At 36.9% G+C, this 11,111-nt stretch overlaps 1 protein-coding gene across 1 annotated transcript; it reads left to right on the forward strand.

The window, feature by feature from the left end:
- The first annotated feature begins 1,469 nt into the window (after positions 1-1,469).
- LOC115964731 lies at positions 1,470-2,420 on the forward strand. Its single transcript, XM_031083989.1, has 2 exons — positions 1,470-1,817; positions 1,989-2,420. Exons 1-2 carry the CDS (start codon positions 1,470-1,472, stop codon positions 2,418-2,420), a joined length of 780 nt encoding a protein of 259 aa, XP_030939849.1.
- The last annotated feature ends 8,691 nt before the right edge of the window (positions 2,421-11,111 follow it).

Genomic DNA, 11,111 nt, shown 5'->3' on the forward strand with positions numbered 1-11,111 from the left:
GGGAAGATGAAAGGGTAAAAGGGAGGGAAAAAGGTTTGAGAATGTGTAACAATAAGCTAAGAAAATTAATAAAAAGAAAAAGAGTCAAAAGAGAGAGAGAGAGTTGAAAGTAAGTGGATGATTGACTGCTGATGTGTCTTAACAGAAGCGAAGCAATAATAAATGATATGTTTCAGTTTTTTAATATATATAGATATAGATGATTTCTAGAACTCTCTATAGTTATATTGTGTTGTTTGTTAGGTATAAAGAGAAGCAATAAGGCATGGAAGCATCACCAAACAGTAGAAATCTTACCTTTGCATGCAAAATTGTAATTTACAACTATATGTTTTGTTGGCTTTTATTCTGTGCCAAATTTGATTGTAATTTTACTTAATATTGTGTACCCTGTATTTATTGTGAGATTTAATTGTAAGGGTTGTGTAATAGAGAGAGAAAGTGTGAAGATTTAAGCAATTGAAGACAGAAGAGTTTTCGTGGGTAGCTCACGACTAAGAATCCCACGAAATGATGCATGTGCCCTGCACATGACTGGAATGTAAAGAGTCAGGATAGATGGAGACAGTTGTGTTTCGCAAGTAGCTTGTGGGTAAGCCTTCTCGCGGGACACTCGTGAAACATCTTGTTTTGCCAGATTATGCTATCTGATACACACTTTTTGTACCCACACTATATATATCCACATTACCCATAAAAGTTGAGGAGAGTTTCAAAGAGAAAACCCTAGCCATAAACCTTGAGAGTTAGAGATTGTTATACCCACATTTCTCTACACAATTACTTATGGATTTTCCTCAACTCCTACCTCTCCATTTCCATACCATTGAGACGTTGATAGCCCAAACACTTACCACAACCTTTCAGAGTGTTCAGTGAGGTTTTGGTGCCTGGGAAGCATTGGAAGAAGCCAAGGATGGCAGATGCAACATGACGCTTGTTGCAGGATTTGGAGAGCTAGACAAGACACGGTTCCGAGAAGCCTTGTTGGAGTAGGAGCTTGGAGGGCTTAGGTACTTCGGGTAGATTAGGTTTGGAGGGTCTATTATCGCTTGGAGGGCGGCGGAGAGGTTTTTCGTCGAGTTTTTCGGTTTCCTCTTCAATAACACATTGGCGTGTTATCTTGTATTTGCATTCTTCTTCTTTACTCTTTTACCTTTCATTTTACTGCTGTGTTATAATCTTTACGGGTTAGAGTAGCTTGTTTGTTTATCTGCTTGCATTTACTCTATTTCTCACTTAGTATTAAGTTAGAGTAAAATCAATCGAGCCGTGACTTTAATTTGGGGGTCTAAATAGCTTTTGTGTTTTCACACATTTTCGAGCATTCAATTGGTATCAGAGCAGGTACACTCGCTATGGTTTAATTACCTGAGTGTGATCCTTGACCCTTTGTGATGGACTGGTCACAATCTCTCAATGCCTCACCATTCTTTGATGGGGGCAATTATGCCTTTTGGAAGGTCTGAATGAGGGCTTTCTTGTGTGCTATAGATGAGTCCGTTTGGGATTCCGTTGAGAATGGGTATGTTAAACCCACAATAGCCAAGTCTGAATGGGACAAGGTAGATCTTACATTAGCTAATGTGAATAGTAAGGCCATTAATGCTATATTCTGTGGTGTGTCCCCGGATGAGTTTCATAGGATATCACACATGGAGACAGCTAAGGAAGCTTGGACGATCCTTGAGACTACCTATGAGGGTACCAAGAAAGTCAAGGACACGAAGCTCCAAATGCTTACCACCAGATTTCAAGAGCTTAAGATGGGAGATGATGAGGCTTTTGATTCTTTTTATGGAAAACTCAATGAAATTGTAATTGCTAAGCTCAATCTCAGAGAGAAGATTGAAGATTCTAAGGTGGTGAGAAAGATTTTGAGGTCTTTATCGGAGAGTTTCTGAGCAAAATTCATAGCTATAGAAGAGAGTAAAGACTTGGATGAGATCAAAATCCAAGAGCTAATTGGATCTCTCCAAACATATGAGCTAGGACTGCCTTCTCATAAATCAAGCAAATCTCTTGCTCTTAAAACCATCACCGAGAGAATGGACGACTCCTCCAAAGAGGATGATATGGAGAAAGAAGTAGCATTCCTTGCAAAGAACTTTCGAAAATTTCTGAAGATGAAAAATAGTGGGAAGCCTTTTAGCAAAGAAAAGTTTTCGTCCTCCAAAGGTGATAGGAAGGAGTTTAAGATGAAAGATGGGAAGGAGTTTCAATCCCCTCAAGGAATTTTTTGTTACGAATGCAGTGGCCATAGGCATCTCAAGAAGGAGTGTCCTAACAACCTGAGAGGGAAGGGTAAAGTGTTTGCCACTACCTTTAGTGATTTTGATAGCTCAAACTCAAACACTAAAGGAGAATGTGACAGTGAAGGGAATTATAGGGCTTTTATATCTATTGCCTCAGTTGAGTGAAAAGATGATTTGAGCAATTTGGTTGAGGAACTTGGTAATATTTCTGAGAATGAGGAAATTGAAGAATTCGAAGATGAAGATGTATGCCAAAATGAAGGGGAGAAAAACCTTTAAGAAGCCTATGATTCTCTATTGGAAGATTGTGGCAAATACGCCAAAGTTGCTAACCTTGCTGTGAAAAAGATGAAAAAGGTTGAAACAGAACATAAGGGTATACTTGTGCAACTTAAGGAATCAAAGTGTGAAGAAGAAAGACTCAAAGGAGAGTTGGTTGCAGCTTATTCTAAGATCAAGATTCTTGAACTTGAAATCATTCAAGCAAATGTCAAGGTTGAGCGCATCTCCACCAAGAAACTTGACAATGTGCTATCTTCTCAGAAATCTTCACATGATAAGACCAGTTTGGGTTATTCCAGAGAAGGAAGTTCTAGCAACGAACCCAAGAAGGAAATACGGTTCATATCAGCCAAGAATGATGAGAAACTTAAAGAAGTGAAGCTTGAGACTAAGACCCCTGCTGTAGTTAAGAGGACCGTTGGTGCAAAATCAAAGGAAAAAGGGAAGTCATTACCCAAAAATCAAAGGGGGCCTCAAGTAAAGCATTTGCGTCATCATTGTGGTGCACAAGGACACATAAGGCCGAATTTTTTCAAGCTTCATGCACTCAAAAAGGCTGATTCGATGCGTGGTCAAGAAACTTCAAGGAGAAGACCAAGGGGAGCACAAGCTAAGGGAAATAGTGAAGGACATCTCATTGGCGATGTGATGGAAATGCTGAAAAACATATCCCTATGCCTTGCTAGCTTCACTCCGAGGTTTGAAAGTTATGTTGGTCGTACCCCGCCATCTAAGGCTCTCACCCAAAACACTTGTAAAGTGTGGGTGCAGAAGGCTACTTATGCAAGATCTCTTCCTATGTCCATGCATTAATACTTCCAATATTTAGGGTCATAGGTTCATTCATCATGTCGTGCATTGCTTCCGGTTTATAGCATGTTTCTTTTACAAGTTTTGTTTTATACTTGTTTTTGTTGATTTTACTTGTTATGTTTTTTAGTGTGTTCAAAAATTCAAAAACCCATAAAAATTGAAAAATCTTCAAAAAGTTTGATCGCTTGTGTTGTGCATATCACATGTGAGTTTGGCCTAGTACCTTCGTACTAATGGTGTAGTGCATTTGCGAGCTTAGCTTATTATGTATGCACTCATATCTTTGTGGGATTAATCTTGAAAACTATGGGTGATTGTTGTAAATAGATTTTCAAGCTTGTCATGAATGATTGGTCAATAGTCTTGATGGTCTTGATACTTGCATAGACTTATACCTATATATCTTCTCACCTTTATTTATTTATTTTTTTGTTTTTGCAATAGAGCTCACCAAATATAAATCTCAAAATGAAAAAGAGATTATGAGTTGCAAAAGCCTGTCGCATATACTAGTATTTGATTAGGAAAAAGGGAAAGCGACTCTTGTATTGAAATGTATGGTGCTCAAAAAGCCAAAGGCTAACTCTCAATATTGAAATATCAGAAATTTCAAGCACCGATCTCAAAAAGAGATGTATTATCCAAAAAGGATCAAATGTTATGATTTATTTAGAAGCCAAATGAAAAGTTTCTAAGTTTTGTAATCATTCTCTTGTGGGAGGTCATATATGCTCATTTCTATAATTGAGATAGTTCACTTGACTAAGTACCGGTTGTGTATGACTTGATTGAATTGATCATTGAAGTTTCACTTTGGTCTAAGAACTATTCCACATTTGATACCCACCCACAACACACAAGACTTTGATTCAATTAATGCTTATATCATTTGTGTGATTATACATGTTCAAATGTGATGTGTATGCTCAATCACTTGCCGATCAAACCCAAAAAGATTTTTGAGTGATTTATATGTTTTTGAAAGTGATTTTATACTTTCGTGCTTTTAGTTTTTGTTCAAAATGCATTTTTGTGTTTTTCTTCAAAAATTGGTTCAGAGGTTGTTTTGCGAGAAGCTGATAACGCCTTAAAATGTATACTTATTATATATTTATATGGGCGTTATCTCCTTATTACTATGCTTAATTTGTATAATTAAGCTATGATTTGCATTAGTCCCTATTATTTATCTTTACATAATTTCTTGAATAAGATGCTATTCATTGTGTGTAATTTTATACTTTCATGAAATCATGTGAGAAAGATGAGTTTACAAGAATTTGTGAGAGAATGGAGGCCAAACTAGAACTAAAATGGAGCTAAAGGACCATGCTTAAATGTCTAAGGAGATGCAGCTGGAGTGCTTGGATCATCTACCATGATTGGAAGTTTCAAATAAGGAAAGAAATCAAAGAAGGTAGAACCTGAAAAGGAAAAATCTGATTTGAGCACTGATCAGTATTTTGGGCATATCTCTCTCCTCAAAAATCCAATTGACACAGGTCAGATGGGTTGGAACCGTGACTTAAATATCTACAACTTTCTACTTTTGAGTTTTTCGAAATTCTCAATTTTTGATGGCCGAAATTAACTCACTAGTTACTGCTGTAAACCTGGACGGAAATTAAAATAGTAAATGTTTTATTTTCTTTGGACACTTAGATATTAGGTTTTTGAAGTGAGGCTGGGCAGAATGAATTTTGGAGAGAAAACCTTGTATTTTTCTTTCTCTAATGGCAGCCTAAACTCTTTGCTAGGGCTAGGGGTTATGTTTCTTCTATACGGTATGAATATTCAATGTGATTCTTTCTATGATTTTATCTACAACATATTTGATTATTCAATTAGATTTCTTTTGATGTATTAGTTCTTCCATGCTTTCAATAAGTTCAATCATTTTTTTCTTATTGTTTAGATGAATTTCTAATAGTTTCAAATAGAAATCAGGATATTAAAGTGAATGAGTTTTTCTGAAAACTTTTCTAACCACATTATCAATCGAGGTTATCATGCGTTCTTGAATTGTCTCAGTTCAACCGAATCATAAGTTTTTAATTGTATAAGAACAATCAATTATGAAATAGATATTTTCTTAGATCACAAAGAATTTCATATCGATATAGGGAAACACCCTGATGCCCTAGTATTTACATTATTGATTTAAATCAGTTATTATTATTATTCTTATTAACAATCACAAAGCAAAATTATTTTTCTTATTGACCCAAATTGTTGTTTAATTATATTGTCTTTGAATTTACCCTACTCCTTGTGGTTTGACCTCGGTACTCCGAGAAATATATTGCTACGATCTCCTGCACTTGGGAGTGAGCAAGCAGAAGCTCGTGACTTAGAGCTTCCCGCGAAATGTGCTTAAGGGAAATTAAAAAGTCACATTTTCATACAAAGAGTCTCACTACTGCCTCGCGAGTATTTCGAGACTAAACTCTTCTCGTGAAATGTTTTTAGGCAAAAACTAGAAATTTTTCAATTTCATACCGAGGCTATCACAACTGTCTCATGACTGTTTTGCGACTAAAAGCTTCTTGCGAAAGCTTCAGTGTGTCTCGCGACTAATATCACGACTGTCTAACTCGTGAAAAAACGCGTGTTTTCAGTTTTTATGTAGCAAATGTGATAGTTTTTCAAACATTTAGTTTTTCTCTCGCACTGCCTCTCTCGAACCCCCTTCAACCCAAAATCTCTTTTCACTCAAACCTTATCATTTTCAAGCAAAAATCTCTGCAAAATCTCTTCAAGGTATGTTTTCCTAAACATTGTTTTCATTTTTGTCTTAGATTATGTAGATTTTAGCTTAGGGTTTCGAAATTTGGGGATTTTCAAAAAAGGGGTTGGGGTTCTTATTTTTGTGAATTTTTTTTTTTCAAAATTTTGATTAGGTTGAGTCCCATTTGCTGTGTTTGTATTTGTGTTGGCCCTATGAGGCATTCTAATCATGTATTGAGGCAAATTTCATCATGTTCATGCATTTTTCATAGATGTTATGTATTGTTGCATGTTAGGTGTTTGACAGAATGTCTTAGTGACATTCTTGTGTTGAATTGGACTCAAGTGAGTCCCTTTGCTTGGGTTTACTCCTGTTTGCCCATGTTTAACATGTTTTGGTTAATGATTGTGTGTTCTACACACTTTGCCCAAGTTGTGCCTCAATGCCATGCCATGCATACACTAGGCATCCTCTAGGCACACCCCATGCACCTCATACTGCACTCACTTGCATTAGCACATGCACCACACATGCATAGCACATGCACACATATGCACAGTCACTTAAATTAATGCATTGTGTTTATGTTTACATGTTTTAACACTTATAGCATACTACATTAAGTTTGTTTACTCTGTTTTAAGTTGATTTACTTCTGTTTTAGAACTAACTTGAATCTAATCAAGTCTTGTGTTCTATTATTGTGTTTGTGCACTTGTTTCTTTTCTTTATTTTCTGTGTAAATGTGTAGATGTCTTCGTTTAAAAGCTCAGCTGTGAAAGGAGGTAGTAGCAAAGGGAAAGAGTCGGTGATTGATGTTGATGACCCTTCACCGAGGTCAAAAAGGACACATTTTTCAACAGAAGTGTATGACCCTGACTTGTTCAGATCTTATGCTGCATTTCAGACCTATACGAACTACTTTCGAGATGCTCCATTGTTGGTTGAAAGGGCCGTTGATCAGCCATCTCTCTTAGACACCAATATTCCCATATGGTTTGCCACCAAGGATTGGAACTTTCTTCTCTCAAATCTTGAGGATGCATACTAAAACTTGGTGAAAGAATTTTATGCCAATGCCATTGTTAAAGGAGAGGAAATCAAGTGCTGGGTGAGAGGAAAGCGGAATTCTACACATCAACAGGCTAATATTACCTATCCCACCGGTATATGATGAACTGAATTCGGATGAGGAGGTTCTTCGGGAAGCTTTTGGAGCTAATTTGGAATTCTCATCCAATGGGAAATCAATAAGTGTGGCATTTCTTTCTCCCAAATTAAGGCTGCACACAATGATCATGTTTAGCAACCTTTATCCTCTGTCCAGCACCAGTTACATGAATCTCGGTTGAGCATTATTCTTGCATGATCTGATCACTGATGTGGAGATTGATGTGTGCTCTCATATTTTCCACATTGTGGCAAAAACGGTTGACCGGACTGCTTCAAGGAATTGTATTCCTTTTTGCCACCTTATCTTAAGGATTTTAAAGCTCAAAGGTGTGCATCCCTTGGAAGATGAGTGCCCATATCCAAGGCCAAGGCCAAGTCCAATTAATATCCGTACTCTCCATGCAAGCATGAGTCACACCAAGAAGAATACCAATCAAGAAAGTCATACTACTCAGGGAAGCTCAAGCTCTACCTCCCATGTTTATGATGACCAGCTAGACAACATCATGGCTACTCTCTAAGAGATCACTACCAAAATATCTGGACTAGCTACCATCATGCACTCCCAACACATTCGTTTTGACACCAAGTTCACATCTTTTCAGACTTAAATGGACCAAATTTAGAGGAAGTTAGAGGAACATAAAGACTAGCTATTCCATGACAAAAAGGGGGAGATGGTGTCGTTGATAGGGGGAGTGTAGTGATAGGGGGAGGAGAAGCTAGTAACTACTGTTTGGTTTATTGTTTTTATTGCTTTCATTTAAAGCTTTAGTACTCTGCTTTTAATTTCAGTCTTATATTCAGTATGTGTTTACCTTACTGCTTTGTAGCATTTTTTTTTTGTGCTTTTAAGATATTGCTAATATGTCTTAAGTACCTCACACTTGTACCCTAGTAGGATTTTCTATCCTAAATGCATATACTTCGTGTATTTTGCATTTGTTATGTGTTGGACATGCAATTGATCATTGTGGTTGGTCTTCATTGCATTGCATGTCCGGATGAGCATTTACTAGTTAAATGTTCATTGTAGTCATTCTTTAATGATCGTTCTTGTATGATTAAGATATGCTTACATGTTTTATAGTGTTTACAAACTTGATCACATTTTACTTGCTCATGTACATACCATGTATTCAACTTGTCATAAGCTTAATGAAAGTTTTGTTTGTGTGCAAGTGTTTCAAGTTATAGGTATATACGCGCAAGTGCTTCATAGCTTCTAGATTAGGTGTGAGTGAGTTTTGCCACTGTTCTCAAACTCACGTTTAAGTCTAGAGTCTGTTTTAGGGGTTTTGTCATGGAATAGCCAAAGGAGAGATTGTAAAGTTGTAATTTACAACTATATGTTTTGTTGGCTTTTATTTCGTGCCAAATTTGATTGTAATTTTACTCAATCTTTTGTACCCTGTATTTATTGTGGGATTTGATTGTAAGGGTTGTGTGATAGAGAGAGAGAAAGAGAGTGTGTGAAGACTTAATCAATTAAAGACAGAAGAGTTTTCGTGGGTAGCTCGTGACTAAGTATCTCGTGAAATGATGCATATGCCCTGCACATGACTGAAATGTGAAAAGTTAGGACAGATGGAGTCAGCTGTGTTTCGTGAGTAGCTCACGGGTAAGCCTTCCCGCGAGACACTTGCGAAACATCCTGTTTTGCCAGACTGTGCTATCTGATACACACTTTCTGTATACACACTATATATACCCACATTACCCACAAAAGTTGAGGAGAGCTTTAGAGAGAAAACCTTAGCCACAAACCTTGAGAGTTAGAGATTGTTATACCCACATTTCTCTACACAATTGCTTGTGGATTTTCCTTAACTCCTACCTCTCCATTTCCATACTATTGAAAGGTTGATAGCCCAAACACTTACCACACCCTTTTAGAGTGTTCAGTGAGGTTTTGGTGCTGCTGGGAAGCATTGGAAGAAGTCAAGGATGACAGATGCAACATGGAGCTTGTTGCGGGATCTGAAGAGCTAGACAAGACACGGTTCCGAGAAGCCTTGTTGGAGTAGGAGCTTGGAGGGCTTAGGTACATCAGGTAGGTTAGGCTTGGAGGGTCTCTTGCTAATCCATGTATCTCAACTAATTGTCTAGTAGATCGATTACCGCTTGGAGGGCGGCGGAGAGGTTTTTTGCCGAGTTCTTCGGTTTCCTCTTCGATAACATATCAGCGTGTTATCTTGTGTTTGCATTCTTCTTCCCTACTCTTTTACCTTTCATTTTACTGCTGTGTTATAATGTTTACGGGTTAGAGTAGCTTGTTTGTTTATCCGCTCACATTTACTCTATTCTGCACTTAGTATTAAGTTAGAGCAAAATCAATCAAGCTGTAACTTTAATTTGGGGGTCTAAATAGCTCTTGTGTTTTCACACATTTTCGAGCATTCAGCATAATTGCAATTTGTTCATTTGTTGGGATAAGTTTTGGTTCAAGGAGAGAGGGAAGGGGAAATTTTAACTAGTGACCTTTGCGATATGAAGTTTGGTCCCAAGTTGATTGTGCTACTCTTTGGGATGCAATTTTTTCAATTCAAAATACAAAAATATTGGATATGAATTTTCCTGATTATTGTCATGCTTTCATTCTTCAGAATGCATTGCGGCAACAGAGATTTGTATGAGAAGTTACGATATAGTACAACCTCTGCAATTAGCCCTGGTATACTCTCTCTCTCTATTCTAAAATTTAGATTGTGTGCTTGTGCTTTTGCGTGTTTGTGTGTGTGACATATTTGGAATGGTAGCACTTTCTTTTTTGGTAGGGAATCTATTTCCATAAAAGAAAATGTGGGTGACTGTCTAGTCAAAGTATATTTATATGACCATCTTCATATGTTTATAAACCATATCCCACCCTCCATATTGATACTTATTTATTAATGAATTCTTTGGGTCTTTCGTGAACTCTGTATCCTTTATTCAGCTGGGAAAGAGGCTTCATAGTAGGCTGGCACATTTCAAAATGATAATTGTGGATCTTCAATCAAGCTGTCATTGTTTTGATCTGAGCTGAATTAGAACATATAATTTTTAAGCTATAAATAAAAATTTTAACTTTTCTCAATAGGTGCTTGTTGACATTCATATAGTGTGCATTGCTTTATATACATTGTTGGTGATTATGGTTTATCTGCTTTGAGGTAACTAACTGTAGCTTATTTGCTATGATTTTTTGTTAATGCAATCATCTTTTAATTGGTCACAAATAGCAATGTCTCATAACGGAGGATCAAAGCTCCAGACTTGAACTTAATTTCTATTTTTGCACTCATAACGACTGCTTGTAGATGCAGGACTTCATTTAGTAGCTTCTATTGTTCTTGCTGCAGCTTCTTTTGTTGTTTGTTTTGTAAGCCTCTAATGCTCAACTCATAGTCTATATATTGTGAATTTCTTCAGGATTAAGTACAGTATAAGCATTGTTGCTGACAGGGGTCTGAAAAAGCCCCTTTATACATCTGCAAGATTGAAGAAGGGAGAAGTTTTGTATTTAGAAACACATTCATGCTGGTATTCTTTTTATTAAGTTCTTATGCAGCTTAATTATCAATATATTGGATTTCATGTTTTCAGAGAACTCATGGTTTATGGCTATTACATTATGGTATATACCTTACCGCGGCCCTCGGGCGGGGGAACCTGAACTCATGTAGGTATTCTTTTTTTGTTGGGGGTCAATTTCTAGCTTGGTTTCTCCCATCTGATCCTCTCTCTCAAGTTTAAAATGCAAAGTCTAGGAAACATTAACAGTGTACAGTTGTGATTTCTAATTAGCCTTTGTTGGCTTTAATTCCGTGCCAAATTTGATTGTAATTTCTTCAATCATTTCTCTGTATTTATGTGGG

The sequence above is a fragment of the Quercus lobata genome, chromosome 10, assembly GCF_001633185.2.
Source record: "Quercus lobata isolate SW786 chromosome 10, ValleyOak3.0 Primary Assembly, whole genome shotgun sequence".
In the NCBI taxonomy this organism is placed as follows: domain Eukaryota; kingdom Viridiplantae; phylum Streptophyta; class Magnoliopsida; order Fagales; family Fagaceae; genus Quercus; species Quercus lobata.

Bases quoted from the DNA above. Each gene is read 5' to 3' on its own strand.
- LOC115964731 (XM_031083989.1), top strand. From the start codon at position 1,470: ATGAGGGCTTTCTTGTGTGCTATAGATGAGTCCGTTTGGGATTCCGTT. The intron at 1,818-1,988 runs GTAATTGCTAAG...CAAACATATGAG, and splicing joins ATGGAAAACTCAATGAAATT to CTAGGACTGCCTTCTCATAA.